At 39.5% G+C, this 20,368-nt stretch overlaps 1 protein-coding gene across 7 annotated transcripts in view; it reads left to right on the plus strand.

Moving 5' to 3' along the window:
• LOC135097700 (uncharacterized) overlaps positions 1-13,853 on the plus strand; it is a 20,340-nt gene extending 6,487 nt beyond the window's left edge. The window contains exons 1-6 of one of the 7 annotated variants that reach the window (XR_010265991.1): positions 2,038-2,355; positions 3,373-3,478; positions 3,951-4,121; positions 11,054-11,157; positions 12,548-12,724; positions 13,143-13,853. Coding sequence is in view for 3 of the 7 variants with exons in the window: in XM_063999677.1 (XP_063855747.1) it covers positions 2,217-2,355; positions 3,373-3,478; positions 3,951-4,121; positions 13,143-13,245 (519 nt within the window). In the remaining 4 variants the exon portion in view is untranslated. Of the gene's footprint in view, positions 1-2,037; positions 2,356-3,314; positions 3,479-3,950; positions 4,122-11,053; positions 11,158-12,547; positions 12,725-13,142 lie in introns of those variants that run through there. The other 6 variants (XR_010265990.1, XR_010265992.1, XR_010265993.1 and 3 more) reach the window with 6 other exon arrangements.
• The last annotated feature ends 6,515 nt before the right edge of the window (positions 13,854-20,368 follow it).

The raw sequence follows: 20,368 nt of genomic DNA on the forward strand, positions 1-20,368 counted from the left end.
AGCAAGAAGGAAAGGTAGATGTTGACAGACAGCTGAAAGAGTTTGACTAGGCAAGGTGCAAGCACAGAGGCACAGTTTCGGAGAACAATAGGAGGAACCCTATCAGGTCCATAAGTCTTCCGAGGGTTTAGGCCAGCGAGGGCATGGAAAACATCATTGTGAAGAATTTTAATATGTGGCATGAAGTAGTCAGAGGGTGGAGGAGAGGGAGGAACAAGCCCAGAATCGTCCAAGGTAGAGTTTTTAGCAAAGGTTTGAGTGAAGAGTTCAGCTTTAGAAATAGATGTGATAGCAGTGGTGCCATCTGGTTGAAATAGAGGAGGGAAAGAAGAAGAAGCAAAGTTATTGGAGATATTTATGGCTAGATGCCAGAAATCACGAGGGGAATTAGATCTTGAAAGGTTTTGACATTTTCTATTATTGAAGGAGTTTTTGGCTAGTTGGAGAACAGACTTGGCATGGTTCCGGGCAGAAATATAAAGTGCATGAGATTCTGGTGATGGAAGGCTTAACTACCTTTTGTGGGCCACCTCTCTATCATGTATAGCACGAGAACAAACTGTTAAACCAAGGTTTAGAAAGTTTAGGACGAGAAAAAGAGTGAGGAATGTACGCCTCCATGCCAGACACTATCACCTCTGTTAGGCGCTCAGCACACAAAGACGGGTCTCTGACATGGAAGCAGTAGTCATTCCAAGGAAAATCAGCAAAATACTTCCTCAGGTTCCCCCAACTAGCAGTGGCAAAATGCCAGAGGCACCTTCGCTTAGGGGGATCCTAAGGAGGGATTGGAGCGATAGGACAAGATAAAGATATGAGATTGTGATCGGAGGAACCCAACGGAGAAGAAAGGGTGACAGCATAAGCAGAAGGATTAGAGGTCAGGAAAAGGTCAAGAATGTTGGGCATATCTCCAAGACGGTCAGGAATACGAGTAGGGTGTTGCACCAATTGCTCTAGGTCATGGAGGATAGCAAAGTTGTAGGCTAGTTCACCAGGATGGTCAGTGAAGGAAGAGGAAAGCCAAAGCTGGTGGTGAACATTGAAGTCTCCAAGAATGGAGATCTCTGCAAAAGGGAAGATGGTCAGAATGTGCTCCACTTTGGAAGTTAAGTAGTCAAAGAATTTTTTATAGTCAGAGGAGTTAGGTGAGAGGTATACAGCACAGATAAATCTAGTACGAGAGTGACTCTGTAGTCGTAGCCAGATGGTGGAAAACTCAGAAGATTCAAGAGCGTGGGCACGAGAGCAGGTTAAGTCATTGCGCACATAAATGCAGCATCCAGCTTTGGATCGAAAATGAGGATAGAGAAAGTAGGAGGGAACAGAAAAAGGGCTACTGTCAGTTGCCTCAGACACTTGAGTTTCAGTGAGGAAAAGAAGATGAGGTTTAGAAGAGGAGAGGTGGTGTTCTACAGATTGAAAATTAGATCTTAGACCGCGAATGTTGCAGAAGTTAATGAAGAAAAAGTTGAGGGGGGGGGTGTCAAGACACTTAGGGTCATCAACAGAAAGGCAGTCCGACCTGGGGACATTTATGGTCCCCTCCCCAGATGGGGACTCCGAGGCTGGTGTAGGAGTCGCCATTATGATTTTGAAATTTTTGAGTGAAGGGTGTGTGTGTTATTAGGTGCTTGTAGTTTTGTGTGGAGGAAGAGAGTTGTGACTGCCCCCTTGTGTTGTGAGACACAAAGGGAAACATTCAGTAAGGTCACAGCTGGGTTTAATGATAAGTTCACAGCACCCCCTGAACAGTGCTGCACACCTCACTGGGAGTAATTATCGTTTTGGAAGGTGTCTACTGCCTCCTCCTTGGAAAGCAGTAGGGAGTTTGGGAAGGCAATGGGGGATTTGGCAAGCCAGTGGAGAGTTTGGGAATTCAGTGGGGAGTTTGGGGAGGCAGTGGGAAGTTTGGGAAGGCACTGGGAGTTGACTGGAATTTTTAAGACAGACAGACAGAGAGAGAGAGAGAGAGAGAGAGAGAGAGAGAGAGAGAGAGAGAGAGAGAGAGAGAGAGAGAGAGAGAGAGAAAGAGAGAGAGAGAGAGATTATAAATAAAGATACGCACAGAAGCTGATAAACGGGCAACAATGCATAAGGAGACTCCACAACAAGATATCAAGTATTATATCCATGAACAGCACCCACCTACATTCACTCACTAACCAGGCTGATCTGTACTGTACTTCTGTGTATGGCAATGAACTGCAGTAAATATGAACCAGTATTTTTTCTGTCATTCTTGTTCTCTTTTACCTCAGGCAGTGCAGTGCAGACTCCAAGGCTCCCCAAGTGTACAGCATTGTTGTGTGTGTGGATGGGGTGTGTGTGCCAGACTCCTCACACTCTGTATTGGTAGGTTGGGAGAGAGAGAGAGAGAGAGAGAGAGAGAGAGAGAGGAGAGAGAGAGAGAGAGAGAGAGAGAGAGAGAATCATTACCTGTACATTTGTGTCACATGTATATTTTAGCTATATAAAGTGATTAAGTCCGTGTGTGTGTGTGTGTGTGTGTGTGTGTGTGTGTGTGTGTGTGTGTGTGTGTGTGTGTGTGTGTGTGTGTGTGTGTGTGTGTGAACCATTTCCTCACTGACACAAGCCCTTCAGGAGACATTTTTCCTTCATTCAAATAAGCCATAGTAATTTCATTTCACTAAGCTAAAATAAAAATGGTAAAACATGAATTAATCTGCATCCATCCCTTCTTTGAACTTTAAGTGGTATGTGTCCTTTGAAAATACCATTAACTTGTATCTTTTTATTCAGCTTGGGCAGCTACAACAGCCAGATTTGTACACCAACTCTCTCCTTCTCTCATCTCTTTCTCTCTCAGCATTCGTCTCCCCACTTACCTCTTCTCTTCCTCCTCTCATCCTTCTCTCTCTCATCATTCTGACCTTCATTTATTTTTGTCTATGCATGTTTTCTCATTTTTGCATGCACTAACTCATTCTCTCATCTCTTTCACTATTCTTCTCTCCATTTATTTCTGTTCTTGCATGCTCTCATTCTCTCTCTCTCTCTCTCTCTCTCTCTCTCTCTCTCTCTCTCTCTCTCTCTCTCTCTCTCTCTCTCTCTCTCTCTCTCTCTCTCTCTCTCTCTCTCTCTCTCTCTCTCTCTCTCTCTCTCTCTCTCTCTCTCTCTCTCTCTAGCACTCTATTCCCTTCTTCCATTCATTAGAGGTCATCCCCTTACACCCACAGCATGTATTGCACTCATACACATCTCCTCCTCCCTTTCTCTCCCAGTTCTACATGTTTCTCTCGTCTCATCTCATCTCCTCATCTCCTCATCCTCCTGTGTCACTCTCTCCTTAGTATGGCTGGGCAAGGTCACCTACTATTGAGACAGTAGCTCTTCTTTGGTCATTGCCAGGCTCTCTTTTGGATCTTCATGGCAGTTTCCACAACAGCAAACACTGCAAGCTTGACCACACTGATCTTGTCTCCAGTGAAGCTAAGAGTGGGAATGTTTTTACCAAGTATGTGTTGTGTTGTGGAGTTTTTAGTTTAGTTTTAATCACTGTCCTTCCTTAATCTGTTACTGGAATCATGAAAACACCCTTGCAAACCATAACAACATCTGCTAAAACCTGTTAAAATATCATTAACCCTTTTAAACCATTACTTGAATCACAGAAACATCCTTGCAAACCCTGACAACATCCACTAGCATTATTAAACCATTACTTGATCATAAAAACACCCTTGAAAGTCCTGGTAACATCCATTAAAGTCTGTTAAACTATTACTAACCATATGAAACCATTACTTGAATCATGAAAATGCCCTTGAAAACACTGATAACATCCACTAAAGCCTTTTAAATTACCACTCCAATCAGGGGAGCTCCAAACACTATTAGAGCCTGTTGATAAAGAAAAGGCACTGGGATATTGGGGAATGCACATTTCAAGCTGTAGCCTTACCTCACATCCTGAACTCTCATAACAGGGCCTTTGTTGGAGGCGTCCCCTGTGATATAGTGGACGACAACCTGGAGCTCTGTGACACACTGACAAGGGAGAAGGTTACTTGTCGCTCCAAGGCTAAGCTGGTCGGCCCCATGAATGTCACTGTCTGCGTTACCGGAAGAGGCGCGTCTGAAGTGACCAAGATAGGAAGGTACGTGGACTCCCAGGACAGGCTGTACCAGTTCCTCACATATGCTCGTGTGTACATATAGTGTGCCTGCACGTGTATGCATGTGAATCTAGTCTTATCTTATGTTACCTAAACCAGTGTAACCTGACTTTATCCTGACTACTGAAAAATAACTGTATAGGAATTAAGCTTGTAATGCCCTGTGTTTTAGCAGTAGATTGTTGTGTTTTTCTTAGTTTTCACAGGGTGTCCTGCAAGTTTAGTTACACACTTTAGGTATGATAGTTCAAGTAATTCTAAGTTGAAAATACTCTATACACATATGCTGTGTTTTGTTTTATTTTGTGAGAAATTAATGTGTAGCTAAGTTGGGAGTTGCGGGAGCTGCTTGCCTGGGTGTGCCTCCACCTCCTTCCTCCCCTCCTTGGCTCGCTACGTACTCTCGTGATGCTGCGTAGCATTAAGTGATACATTTTTGTGTACATTGTATGCAGTCAAATCTTTACAGGAAATAGCAAATAACAGATTAAATTTTTGTATGTGCCAGTGAAGAAAATGTGCAGGTAACACAGCAATACAGCGGTTATTCAGTGCCACTTTTTAAAACACACATGGCAGTTCACTGCAAATGTCATCCCCTTTGACAGTTATCATCTTGACATTTAAATGGCAAGCCTTGTCAATCAAGTGATAGCCAAAGTGGATCTTTTTGCTCCTGTCATTCCTTATCTGCTATGCAGCTTCCTTAATGCTGTGAATCAACTCCTCTCTGTAACTTGATTTGTTCTTGTATACCAAGGATTTCATGAGTCCCCAAAGGAAAGAAATCCGTTGGTGTTAGGTGAGGGGATCTTGTTGGCTATTCCTGTGGGCCTCCACCACCTATCCATCATCAGGAGACTGATCCCAGGGAAGCCACTCCCACAATACACAACTTACAGGTTAATTTCTCACAAAATAAAGCAAACAGCATGTGTGTGTATAGAGTATTTTTGACTTAGGATTAGTTGAACTATCATATCCTAAGGTATGTACCTTAATTCATGGTACACCCTGTATTGTTAGTACACACACACACACACACACACACACACACACACACACACACACACACACACACACACACACACACACACACACACACACACACACACACACACACACACACACACACACTGTGCTGCCCAGCTAATTGGGCACATCCACAGCAGCTCTAAGGAGTTACCTAAGTTTTGGTTGTACAGGGGGCCGAGCTTGAGTCCTGTCTCTATAAGATGGAATTGTGTGATGTGTGAGTGCAGGGGAAGTGAAGTGTAAATTGGGAAGTGAGCAAAAAAGGTGAATGGGAGAGTAGTGTATGGGTAAACATTGTCTTGTCAGTGATACCAAGAAGGAAGATGGTGGCGGACACAGCAAATATTTTTGAGGGTTTCAAGGCAGAAGACCTCAGTGTAGCTTATACAAATAAACAAATATGGAAAATTGAAGAAAATGTGAAAATATGATAAATTCATAACTTAGTAGCAATAATAAAGACATGGAAGGAAGAGAGAGAGAGGTGGGTGGTGGCAATGTAAAAAGATATCCAGTGATATAATAGAGATGAAGAAGAGGAAGATGGAAAGAGAAAAAGAAAACAAAGAACTGAGAGAAGAGGTGACAATAATAGTGAACTTAAACAAGAAGTACTATAAAGAAATCAAGAAACTCAAGGAAGAGAATGAGGAGTTAAAGAAAGCTTTACAAGAGAGAGAGAGAGAGAGAGAGAGAGAGAGAGAGAGAGAGAGAGAGAGAGAGAGAGAGATTAAGGTTGGGAAAGTGAAAGAGTCAGTGACAGCAGAAGTCAAAAGTTGGAAAGAAGAGAGAGAACAACAACAAAAGGTGAATATAGATAAGATCATAAGGCAACAGCAACAGGAACACAATAAGGACATGGAAAAGCAATTGATTAAAATAATAAAGGAAAAAAGTAATCTTGTGAGAGACATTGTACAGAGAAAGATGTTTGTGGTGGTATTTGGGGTCAAGGAGAAGAACTTACTAATGAAAATAGCTAGAGAGAAAGAAGAGGCAAAAAAGACTAAGGAAATTATAGCAGAAGTGGCGGGAGGAAGGAGAGGAGATAGTTGAACAAATTGAAGAGGTTTACAGGATTGGAAAATACAATGAAAATGGAACAAGACCAATGAAAATAAGATTCATGGCACAAACAGCAGTGAAATATGTCTTGCAAAGAACAAGAAAATTGGCAAAAGTAGAAGGAATGAATAAATATGAATAAAGGAGAGAGAAGTAAACTGAAAGAGTAAAGTAGAGGAAAGTAGTAGAGTAGAGGCCCAGTCAAAAAATGAGGAGAGAACACAAGAACAAGCGAGGAGATTTGCTTGGAAAGTTGTGGACATGAAAGTGAGGAAATGGTGCCACAAAGATGCCACACCAAGCAGAAGTTTAAAGATTATGTATACTAATGTAGATGGTTTGGTGTTGAGCCAAATGGAACTTAAAGACTACCTAAAAAACAATAAACCAGATGTGGTTTGTTTAATTTAAATCATACTAAGAGGAAATAAAGTTGGAATTTGCAAAGGAAGGTTGTAGTGCATGGAGGAGAGACAGAAAAGGAAAGGGAGGAAGAGCAACAATGATATTGGTAAAAGAGGATATTGTTGTTGAGGAAGTTGAATATGGCGATGGAATGGCAGAAACTTTGAGTGTTGTGATTAAGATCAAATGAAATGAAAAAAAGGAAAGTTACTGTGATGTACATACCACCAAAAACTAATGTATGGGAAACTGATAGATATAAAACTATACAACTAAAAACAAGAAATAGCACAGGAAATGATAAGGAAAAGTAACAAAGTGCTTTTAGTAGGCAGCTTCAACACTAAAGGAATGAACTGGCAGAAGATGGAAGTGAAAGAAAATGTTGGGTCATGGAGTAAACTTATTTTTCATATATATTTACTTATTTATTTTTTATGTAGGAGGGACACTGGCAAAGGGAAACAAAAATCCAATAAAAAAAAAAAAGCTCACTGTGATACCAGACCCGGATTAGGTCAGAAGTAGTAGTCAAGAATTGAAGGATATGTGTCTTGAAACCTCCCTCTTAAAAGAGTTCAAATCATAGGAAGGTGGAAATACAGAAGCAGGCAGGGAGTTCCAGAGTTTACCAGAGAAAGGGATGAGTGACTGACTGAGAATACTGGGTAACTCTTTCATTAGAGAGGTGGACAGAACAGGGATGAGAGAAACAAGTCTTGTGCAGTGAGGCCATGGGAGGAGGGGAGACATGCAGTTAGCAAGATCAGAAGAGCAGTTAGCATGAAAATAGTGGTAGAAGACAGCTAGAGATGCAACATTGCAGCAATGAGAAAGAGGCTGAAGACAGAAGAGAGTTGATGAGATGAAAAGCTTTTGATTCCATCCTGTCTAGAAGACTGGTATGAGTGGAATCCCCCAGACATGTGAATCATACTCCATACATAGACAGATAAGGCTCCTGTACAGAGTTAGTAGCTGGAAGGGTGAGAAAAAATAACAGAGATGTCTCAGAACACCTAACTTCATAGAAGATGTTTTAGCTAGAGATGAGATGTGAAGTTTCCAGTTCAGAATACAAGTAAAGATGTTCAGTGTAGAAGAGGGGGACAGTTGAGTGTCATTGAAGAAGAGGGGATAGTTGTCTGGAAGGTTGTGTTGAGTTGATAGATGGAGGAATTGAGTTTTTGAGGCATTGAACAATACCAAGTTTGCTTTACTCCGATCAGAAATTTTTGAGAGATCAGAAGTCAGGCGTTGTGTGGCTTCCCTGCATGAACTGTTTACTTCCTGAAGGGTTGGACGTCTACGAAAAGACGTGAAAAAGTGCATGGTGATATCACCAGCATACCATGCTTACCATGATGGTGAATACAATGAGACAGTGGGTGAACGAACTTACAAGATACAAAGAAGAAGAACCATCACAGTTGGACTTAGTGTTTACAAAAAATCCCAGAAAGTAGATCAAGTATACATTGTCTGAGTCCACTGGGAAGAAGTGATCATGTGACAATAGAAATAATGCCACAGGAGGAAAAAGTGTTGCACAGGAATGAACAATTTTGAAATGGGAGACAGAACTATTCTAAGGCAAACTTTGCAGAACTTAATAAATTTTATGGAAAAAATAACTGGGAAGAACTATTTAAAGGTAAAAATTTACCTTTAAATTTGTGCCAAGTTATAAAGTGTAAATTGGGAAGCATGAATGGTATAATGGCAGGTGAGTAGAAGCAAAAAGGAAAAAGGACAGGGCTTGGAGGAAATGATGAGACAACTGAACACAAATACTAGGGAAGAATACAGAAAGGCAAGGAATGAATATGGTATAATAAGAAAAGAAGAAGAAAGAAATTTTGAAAGTGAGATAATAAGAAAATGCAAGGAAGAGCCCAAAGTCTTCTACAGATACATAAACAGGAAAATGAAACATAGGGATGACATAAACAAGTTAAGAAGAGAAGGAAGAATTTATGAAACTACTGAGGAGATGAGTGAACTAATGAATGAGAGTTTTCAGTCCACATTTACAAAGGAAACTGATTTTGTGGCACTGAAAGTGGTATCACAGAATGAGGGAATACAGGAAATACAAGTAAAGAGACAACAAATCAAGAAACTGCTGAAGAGCTGGATGTTAGAAAAGCTGTGGGACCAGATCAAGTAAATGGATGGATATTAAAAGAATGCAGAGAACAAATGGAAAAACCCATATGGGATATAATTAACAGCTTGTTGAGAGAAGAAAAAGTACCAAGGGAATGGAAAAGACCTAACAAAGTCCCAATATACAAACAGGGAAGTTAAATGGAACCATTGAATTACAGACTAGTGTCACTAACAAGTATTGTAAGCAAGCTTTGTGAAATAGTAATTAAAGACAGATGGGTGCAGTATTTAGAAGATGAAAAGATAATTACAGAAAAGCAATTTGGATTCAGGAAAGGGATATCCTGTGTCACAAATCTACTGAGCTTCTATACAAGAGTAATAGATGGAGTGCAAGAGAGGGATGGATGGGTTTGTGCAGTACACCTGGATCTCTAAAAAAGCATTTGATAAAGTTCCACACAAAAGTCTTATGTGGAAGTCAGAGAATGAAGGAGGGCTAAAGGGAGCAATGTTGAGATAGACAGAAGATTATTGACAAGGGAGGGAATTGAGAACAGTAATCAGAGACACTAATTCAAGTTGGCGCAAAGTGACAAGTGAGGTACCACAAGGATCTGTGTTGGCACCTATTATGTTTCAAATATATGTAAATGATATGACAGAGGATCTAAATAGTTATATAAACCTTTTTGCTGATGATGCAAAAATAATGAAAATAGTAAAGGATGAAAATGACTGCAAGGAGTTACAAAAGGATATTGACAAGATACATACATAGAGCCAAAGATGGAAACTAGAATTCAATGCCAGAAAATGCCATGTGTTGGAAATAGGAAAAAGTAAAAAGATATCTTCATTGAATTACAAAATGGGAAGAGAAATAATAACAAAAAATTCATGAAGAAAAAGAAGGCACATAAACATAATATTTGGCTCTACATACAGCTTTTTAACAGACATTAGGGTGGCATTTAACTATTTAGATAGAGAAATAATGAAGAAAATTATAACAAGAATGATATAACCTAAATTGGAGCACGCAGCGTTAGTTTGGGCTCCAAATAGGAAAAAAAAGATATACAGAAACTGGAGAGAATACAGAGGATAGCAACAAAGACGGTACCAGAACTGAAAGACTTAAGCTATGAAGAAAGACTTGAAGAGATGGGATTACCAACGCTACAAGAGAGAAGAATAAGAGGAGACCTGATAACAATGTACAAATTAGTAAACAATATAGGAAGAATAGACAGAATTGACTTGCTATCACAGATGGAAGAGGGAGAGAGATGGGCAAGGGGACATGGGAAGAAAATAAAGAAGAGTGGATGTTTGAGCGGCACCAAGAAATGCAGCTTCCTGTATCAAACTATTGAAATCTGGAATGATTTGAAGGAAGAGGTGGTTGTGGCAAACAGTGTACACATGTTTAAAGAGAAACTGGATAAATATGGTTATGGAGACAGGACAAAATAAACTTTGGCTCGTGCCCTGTACAATGCACACGCACGCACACACACACACACACACACACACACACACACACACACACACACACACACACACACACACACACACACACACACACACACACACACACACAGATACCAACATCACCCTATTCACGTCATACATTATATAACTTCATAAACAGTGTTTCTCATCTGTTTGAGAATAAAATAAAGAGTGGATGTTTGAGCTACATCAAGAAATAGTTTCCCGTATCGAACTCTTGAAATCTGGAATGATTTGAAGAAAGAAGTGGTTTTGGCAAACGGTGTACACATGTTTAAAGAGAAACTGAATAAGCATGGTTATGGAGACAGGACAAAATGAACTTTGGCTCGTGCCCTGTACAATACAACTAGGTAAATACACACACACACACACACACACACACACACACACACACACACACACACACACACACACAGACATCAATGTCACCCAGTTCATATTGCCATGCATTATATAACATCATAAACAATGTCAAACAATGTTTCTCATCCATTTCTGATGTTTTTTTCACATTTTCCTCACGTGCTGGTGAGTCTTGTGATGCCCACTCATCACAAAACTTCTTAGCCACTCCATTGCCTTCTTGTTTACTGTATAAAACTTTGTGTTCTTGTTATTTATTACATTAATATGCTCTTTTACCATGTTAATGAGGATTTCCTTATCAAAAAATGATAAAGGAGTAGCCCAACAAACTATCACTTCTTTGCTGGTTGCCATGGTGACTGCAGCAGATGTAAACAAATTCGTGTTTCTCATACATTTTTTTCTGTCAGTGATGTGCTGAGTTGGGCAGGAATATGAGATGTAAGCATTGGTGACCACTCATGCTTGCCCACCCCGCTGATTGACAACCTTGGTGAACTTTGGATTTTTGAAAGTAAGGACTTCCCCACTATCTTGATTGTCTGGTGCAGTTTGGCCAGGTGATCATTAGCATTGGCAGAAGGTTTAAAAGTATGGCAATTAAGCATATGATACAGCAACATCAGAAAATGTCTGTTTCATATAATTCCCCACTGGAGCTTCTCTATTCCACTTGATTGCCATTGCTTTATGTGAAATTGACTAGGTTTAAATGTGATAAATGCACCTCAAACATTTCAGATTTAGACAAACTTGATATATGCATCATTAATGCACTCCCCTTGAAAAATCTTTGGTGCCTGAAAAATATTGCATTATAATTTGAGAGATGAAGGGCTACATGTAGTACAATCAGCAAATAAGTTATTTTGCATATCTACGGACATAAGTTTTTTTTTATTTACTCATGAGGACTATGGTCACAGGTTTCCCTCTCTGTTTAGCAGTCTTAACTCTTTATGATGTGTCACTGGGCTTGCGTAAATATATATATATATATATATATATATATATATATATATATATATATATATATATATATATATATATATATATATATATATATATATATATATATATATATATATATATATATATATATATATATATATATATATATATATATATATATATATATATATACCAATCGGAGTACAAAAAACTATTGAGCTTATGACAACACTAAATCAGTGCCTAATATTAGCCAGCATGAATGAAATATTTTCATATTGTTTATGCAGTTTCTTCAAATGCTGGATGCAGACACTTATTTGTATTTCATTATACCATAATTAATGGCTTATAAGACACATGGACTCAATAAGACGCACCTCAGTTTGGGCAGGCATAAAAAAAAAAAAAAAAAAAGGTAAGTGAACAGGTTTAAGCTCTGAATATGAAGTGAAGGGCTTCACCTGACATTTGAAGCCCTCTTATATGTATTCAGATCCTTATTAGATCTCAATATTTTACATTTAAAAAACCTTAATATTTGCCAGGGCCTACCAACACTAGTACTTAGACTAATCCTGCTGTGAGATGTAAACAAATGTGGCATAGACAGTGACATTGTCAGAGGCCAGATTGTAATAAAGTTTGTACATCACATTTTTTTATCATCATTCTACACATGATCCTAGTTGTATATTTTAGTACATTTTCAAAGCATAAGGATGTGTGAAAACAGATTCACCTTATTCTCTACAATGTATTTTTATTTGAAATATTCAGTACAAACCATCACCATGAGTCGCCCTACTTCATGACACTCTCTTCACTTATAAAATCTTTTATTTTGTTAGGTAGTAAGCTATTTTTTAAGAATGCAATAGTTTCTCATTAGCTTCAAGTTTTGTTGAACATGTATGCAAGGTAAGAATCTTAAAAGATAGGTACAATTCCAGTTGTATGGAGGTGTGTCTTACCTCAAGGAATAATGGCATCATACTAAGAAATGCAGTGAATCCTGCAGTTGTCACCAGGTTTGGTTTGCAACCAACTGCAAGTTTGTTTTGGTACATGAAATGTAAGAGTCATCACCTAATTTCTTCCTGACTGGTGTTATTTTATGTGAATTACTAGTAAGTATGACCTGTTATGCATTGTTATCTTGTAAAAAAGAGTTGTTTTTGTGGTATAGAATTGATCATCACTTTGTTTATGTATGTGAAGATGTTTGGGATTTAATCTAAGGGCCACTGTTGCCACAGACTTACCACTGGCCACTGTCCCAAAGCTGAACCTTGGTCTTATAAGATGCAGGCTCATTTTCTGAGACTTTTTTAGGGGAGAAAAAAGGTGCGTTTTATGTCATCAAAAACAATATTTTGTTCATTCGTAAATATCATTTGCAAGACTTCCAAAATAATGTTAATGATTGCATACATATTTTAAACATTTGCAACATGCATTCTGGAGCCAGTTCCCACCCAGTCCTTCTCACCACCTCTCCCACCACACTGCTCTTCTCCACTCAGTGTTATTACTCCACATCCACAGGCCATCACTAGCAGACCTCTTGGGTGGTTTCCAAGACCCCAGCTTGGCCTTCAAGACACTTAACCATACCAGGGTCTTCCTCCAGCAGCTCACCAGAATATAACTGGATAACTTGCCTGCTGCCAGCACCTCCAGGCCTCTAGAGGTTGTGGCACCACAGCCTGAACAGCCCCTCAAATCCCCAACAAGAACAAGAACACAACAGGGTAGTGGGAGTGATGGCTTCAAGACACACTGCCACTGTACAGGGCAGCTGTTACTCTTGTACATCATGTGCTGCTTACAAGACTGTGTCTAAAAATCTGAGAGGAAAAAGTAAAAGCTCACAGGACTGGTTGACGAGACAGCTAAATGACCCTTATGTGAAGTTGACCAAGCAACATCAGTGCAGGTGAGCCTCAGCACTCTCTTTTACCCCTTCCTTTCCCACATTAGCCATCTTCCCACTCCCTCCCCAGGAAGGCCCCTATGATCATTAGCCAATGCAAGACACTGCAATAGAGTGACAGTGTATACCTGTTTTTTGGGGCCACTTCTTGGTAAATATGTTGATCATGATAATTTTTCAGACTGAGATAAATTTTTTTACTGCTCAAAATATTATGCTTTTTCAAAAGGAGATAGTGACATTGAATAATCTTAGCTATAGCAGCTCCTCATGAAGCAGCTAAATTATGTGGATATTGGTGATGAATACATACTGTACAATATGGGTGTGAGGGTTGTTTTAGGGTCCCTCGGTTACATTAGTGACGTGATCCATCATACACTGCGTCACAAATTGTAAGTCCATGCTGACAGGGTTTACTTGGAGAGATATAGTGTGATGCATGTGTTCGTATGTTTGTTTCCAGTATGTAATGATGCATGCTCTCTTGCATCTCTTTTGTTCAGCAAATGAGAACTGTACTTTTAATGACATTAGAATGTCGTTAAATGTCACTTACTTCCAGGCAATGCATCATTTATTTTCAGCCAGTCACCTGAGTGCAGTGCACACAAATTTAAATACTTGGATTTTATCATGCAGTTCCATAAGCAAGGCATACAATTCTTAAGATTGCACAGTGTTTTGCCAAAATTAGTTGAGTGCTGAACAATCAATGGCACCAGTACCCTTTGAGGATGAGGAAGAGGAGGTCTGCAAACCACACCTTAGACTCTTTATTTTTTCTATTAAGGTTTAGGTCTGGTTATGTTAGGTTAATGTCCTTAACCCATAAACTGCAACATTTATCATATGATGAACAGCATGTAACTGTGACTTACATCATATGATATGAAGGCTCTTTTTAATCTTGGCAGCCTGTATTTTGCACCCATATGTCTTGAAATGATGTTTGGCAACTCAGAGTGAGCGAGCCCACACACACTCTCTCTCTCTCTCTCTCTCTCTCTCTCTCTCTCTCTCTCTCTCTCTCTCTCTCTCTCTCTCTCTCTCTCTCTCTCTCTCTCTCTCTCTCTCTCTCTCTCTCTCTCTCTCTCTCTCTCTCTCTCTCTCTCTCTCTCTCTCTCTCTCTCTCTCTCTCTCTCTCTCTCTCTCTCTCTCTTCCATGTGTGTGTGTGTGTGTGTGTGTGTGTGTGTGTGTGTGTGTGTATGTGTATTTACCTAGTTGTGGTGTATGGGAGGGGAGTAATCTCATAGTACCCTGTCCCTATATCTATCAGTTTGGTTTTAAAAGCACTGACAGTTTCGGCATTGACAACGTCTTCACTGAGTTCATTCCATTTGTTCTCATTTCAGTGAGGAAAACTATACTTCTTAATGTCTCTTCTACAGTTAACTTTCTTCAACTTCTTGCTGTGACCCCTTGTACTCTCTGTGTCTAAATTTATAAAAATCTTCTTTCTTCACATTTTCCATACCATTTATCATTCTATAGATGTTTATTAAATCTCCTCTCTCTCTCCTATTTTCAAGGGTAGGAATTTCCAACATTCTTAATCTTTCTTCATAGGTCAATTTACTCAACTCTGAAACCATCTTAGTGACTGCTCTTTATGCTTTTTCTAATTTTATAATATTCCTCTGTGTATGATGAGACCACACCACTGCTGCATATTCCAATCTTAGTCTTATCATGGAAATCAACAACTTTTTATCATTTCTTCCAATTATGAGTGCCATTCTTATTCTTTTTAACAATTTCACTGTCTCCAGTAATTTTATCAATGTGTCAGATTTTCAGTAACTGTTACCCCCAAATCTACTTCCTCTTTTGACTTCTTTAACTTCACACCATCCATATCATAATAATATTGTATTCTTTTCTTACTCTTACCAAACTCCATTACTTTGCATTTACTCAAATGGAATTCCATTTGCCAAGATTTACTCCATCTATTTATCTTATTTAAATCATCTTGCAATACCATACAGTCATTTACATTATCTATCCTTCTCATCAGTTTAGCATCATCTGCAAATAAGTTCATATAACTATCTGTTTTTTCATTTATGTCGTTCACATATATTACAAACTTTATCGGTCCTAAAACTGACCCCTGTGGGACACCACTAGTTACTTTTAGCCAAGATGAATTCTGGTCTTGTATTACAGTTCTCATCTCTCTATCATCCAGATAATCCTCCATTCACTCCAGCTGTCTTCCTCCAAATTTTCCATAATTTTTTAATCTTCCTTAGCAATCTTTGGGATGTACTTTGCTTTCTTCAAGTCTAAGTAGACACCATCCACCCATCCGTCTCTCTCCTGCACAATATTAACTATCCTTGAATGAAAGGACAGTAAGTTTATGGAGCATGATCTTCCCCTTTTAAATCCAAATTAACAATTTACTAAAACTTCATCTTTTTCCAAGTGTTCCATCCATCTTTCCTTTATTGTTCTTTCACATAATTTTCCTTCAGGAGGAGGCAGTAGACACCTGCTAAAACAATAATTACTCCCAGTGAGGTCTAAAGCACTGGATCAGGGGGTACTGTGAACTTATCATTAAACCTAGCTGTGATCTCACTGAACTTTTCCTTTTGTGTCTCACAACACAAGGGGGCAGTCACAGCCTGCCCTATAAAGACAACTCTCTTCCTCCACACAAAACTACAAGCACCTAATAACACATACAACCTTCGCTCAAAATTTCAAAATTCATGGCAACTCCTACACCAGCTTTGGAGTCCTCATCTGGGGAGGGGACCACAAATGTCCCCTGGTTGGACTGCTCTGCTGATGACGACCCTAAGTATCTTGACACCCCCTCAATTTTTTCTTCATTTACTTCTGCAACGTTTGTGATCTAAGATCTAATTTTCAATCTGTAGAACACCACCTCTCCTCTTCTAAACCTCATCTTCTTTTCCTCACTGAAACTCAGGTGCCTGAGGCAACTGACAGTAGCTCTTTTTCTGTTCCCTCCTACTTTCTCTATCCTCATTTTCAATTCAAAGCTGGATGTTGCATTTATGTGTGCAACAATTTAACCTGCTCTCATGTCCATGCTCTTGAATCTTCCGAGTTTTCCACTATCTGGCTACGACTACAGAGTCACTCTCAAACTAAATTTATCTGTGCTGTATATCTCTCACCTAACTCCTCTGACTATAAGAAATTCTTTGTCTACTTAACTTCCAAAGTGGAGCACATTCTGACACTCTTCCCTTTTTGCAGAGATCTCCATTCTTGGAGACTTCAGTGTTCACCACCAACTTTGGCTTTCCTCTCTCTTCACTGACCATCCTGGTGAACTAGCCTTCAACTTTGCTATCCTCCACGACCTAGAGCAATTAGTGCAACACCCTACTTGTATTTCTGACCGTCTTGGAGATATGCCCAACATTCTTGACTTCTTCCTGATCTCTAATCCTTCTGTTTATGCTGTCACCCTCTCTATTCCATTGAGCTCCTCCGATCACAGTCTCATATCTGTATCTTGTCCTATCACTCCAATCCCTCCTCAGCATCCCCCTAAGCAAAGGTGCCTCTGGCATTTTGCCTCTGCTAGTTGGGGGGACCTGAGGAGGTATTTTGCTGATTTTCCTTGGAATGACTACTGCTTCTGTGTCAGAGACCCATCTTTGTGTGCTGAATGCATAACAGAGGTGATAGTGTCTGGCATGGAGGCATACATTCCTCTCTCTTTTTCTCGGACTAAACCTTCCAAACCTTGGTTGAACACAACTTGTTCTCGTGCTATACATGATAGAGAGGAGGCCCACAAAAGGTACTTAGGCCTTCCATCACCAGAATCTCATGCACTTTATATTTCTGTCCGGAACCATGCCAAGTCTGTTCTCCAACTAGTCAAAAACTCCTTCATTAATAGAAAGTGTCAAAATCTTTCAAGATCTAACTACCCTCATGACTCTGACATCTAGCCAAAAATATCTCCTGGCATCTAGCCAAAAATATCTTCAATAACTTTGCTTCCTCTTCTTCTTTCCCTCCTTTATTTCAACCAGATAGCACCACTACCATCACATCTATCTCTAAAGCTAAACTCTTTGCTCAAACCTTTGCTAAAAACTCTACCTTGAATGATTCTGGGCTTGTTCCTTCCTCTCCTCCACCCCCTAACTACTTCATGCTACCTATTAAAATTCTTCAGTATGATGTTTTCCATGCCCTTGCTGGCCTAAACCCTCGAAAGGCTTATGGACCTGATGGGGTCCCTCCTATTGTTCTCCGAAACTGTGCCTCCGTGCTTGCACCTTGCCTAGTCAAACTCTTTCAGCACTGTCTGTCAACATCTACCTTTCCTTCTTGCTGAAAGTTTGCCTACATTCAGCCTGTTCCTAAAAAGGGCGACCGTTCTAATCCCTCAAACTACTCTCCTATTGCTTTAATTTCCTGCCTATCTAAAGTTTTTTAATCTATCCTTAACAGGAAGATACTTAAACATCTGTCACTTCACAAACTTCTATCTGATTGCCAGTATGGGTTCTGTCAAAGCCGCTCTACTGGTGATCTTCTGGCTTTCCTTACTGAGTCTTGGTCATCCTCTTTTAGAGATTTTGGTGAAACTTTTGCTGTTGCCTTGGACATATCAAAAGCTCGTGATAGAGTCTGGCACAAAGTCTTGATTTCCAAATTACCCCCCTATGGCTTCTATCTTTCTCTCAAGTTTCCTTTCTGACTGTTCTATTGCTGCTGTGATAGACGGTCACTGTTCTTCTCCTAAATCCTGAGGAAATCCTAAATCCTAAATCCTAAATTCTCCTGAGGAACAGTGGTGTTCCTCAGGGTTCTGTCCTTTCACCCACTCTCTTCTTATTATTCATCAATGACCTTGTAAACCAAATTTCCTACCCTATCCACTCCTACGCTGATGATACCACCCTGCACTTTTCCATGTCTTTTTATAGACGTCCAACCCTTCAGGAGGTAAACATTTCATGCAGGGAGGCCACAGAATGCCTGACTTCTGATCTTTCTAAAATTTCTGATTGGGGCAGAGCAAACTTGGTATTGTTCAATGCCTCAAAAACTCAATTCCTCCATCTATCAACTCAACACTACCTTCCAGACAGCTATCCCCTCTTCTTCAGTGACACTCAACTGTCCCCCTCTTCTACACTGAACATCCTTGGTCTGTCCTTTATTTATAATCTGAACTGGAAACTTCACATCTCATCTCTAGCAAAAACAGCTTCTATGAAGTTAGGTGTTCTAAGATGTCTCTGCCAGTTTTTCTCTTCCCCCAGCTGCTAACTCTGTACAAGGGCCTTATCTGTCCATGTATGGAGTATGCTTCACATGTCTGGGGGGGTTCCACTCATGCCGCTCTTCTAGACAGGGTGGAATCAAAAGCTTTTCGTCTCATCAACTCCTCTCCTCTAACTGACTGTCTTCAGCCTTTCTCATCACCGCAATGTTGCATCTCTAGCTGTCTTCTACCGCTATTTTCATGCTAACTGCTCTTCTGATCTTGCTAACTTCATGCCTCCCCTCCTCCCACAGCCTTGCTGCACAAGACTCTTCTTTCTCTCACCCCTATTCTGTCCACCTCTCTAATGCAAGAGTTAACCAGTATACTCAATTATTGATCCCTTTCTTTGGTAAACTCTGGAACTCCCTGTCTGCTTCTGTATTTCCACCTTCCTATGAATTGAATTCCTTCAAGAGGGAGGTTTCAAGACACTTATTCTTCAATTTTTTTACTTTTCTGGGACTGGCATCTCAGTGGGCTTTTTTTTTTTTTATTGGATTTTCGTTGTCCTTGGCCAGTGTCCCTCCTATATAAAAAAAAAAAACACTATTCAAGGACACTGGTCTATATTTTAGTGTATTTTCCTTATTTCCTCTTTTGTATGTTGGTGTAATATTTGTTCTTTTCCAGTCTTTTGGTTCTCTTCCCTGTGATAGTGATGTCACCACTAGACTGTGAATTTTATCATGCAGTTGTTCTGTACATTCCTTCAATATCTTGTTTGGTACTCCATCTGGATCAGATGCTTTAATTACTTCAAGTTCCTCCATCATCTTAAGTATTTCCTCATAACTGACTGGGACTGCACTCAGTATATATCTCACCAACTTATCCCTTCCAGCATCAAACTCCCCTTCCACAGTAAATAACAATCTGAAACTATTGTTCATAACCTCCACCATATCCTGTTTGGGTTCATTTATACAATTATCTATTATATCTCTTTTATAGTTTCTTCTCTCCATTCTTATTATCTCAATGTACTTGTTTCTAGCATCAATATATTCCTCCCATCTGCTCTCAGTTTTCCTCTTCTTCCATCTATTCCAACCATTTGATTTACAATTTGTAGTTTCTTTGCATTATGTATTGAACCATTCTTTACCCTTTCTACATCTCACTCCTCCTTTAGGTACAAATTTCTCCACAGCAGAATTATATTTCCTTATAAATTCATCTCATTTTCTGGAACATCTACATCTTCAAAGTCTTTCCAGCCCATGGCAACAAACTACTTTCTTAATTTTTCAAAATCATCTTTACTATATTTAAATCTTCTTACCTTATAATTTTCATCAGTGATTACATTTTCATTTTTCAGATTAAATTCCATCAACATGTGATCACTTTTACCTAGAGGGCTATCATAGTGTATTGTTTCAATAATTTCCATGTCCTTGGTAAACACTAAATCAAGTCTTGATGGTTTATCTCTTCCACTAAATCTTATATCACAGTCTACCCACTGAGTCACCAAGTTTTCCACTGTTCAGGTTAACAGTCTATTACTCCATGAGGTCTTACTTCTAGTAGTTGTCAGTGTTTCCCACTTTATCTCC

This window comes from Scylla paramamosain, unplaced genomic scaffold, assembly GCF_035594125.1.
Source record: "Scylla paramamosain isolate STU-SP2022 unplaced genomic scaffold, ASM3559412v1 Contig29, whole genome shotgun sequence".
In the NCBI taxonomy this organism is placed as follows: domain Eukaryota; kingdom Metazoa; phylum Arthropoda; class Malacostraca; order Decapoda; family Portunidae; genus Scylla; species Scylla paramamosain.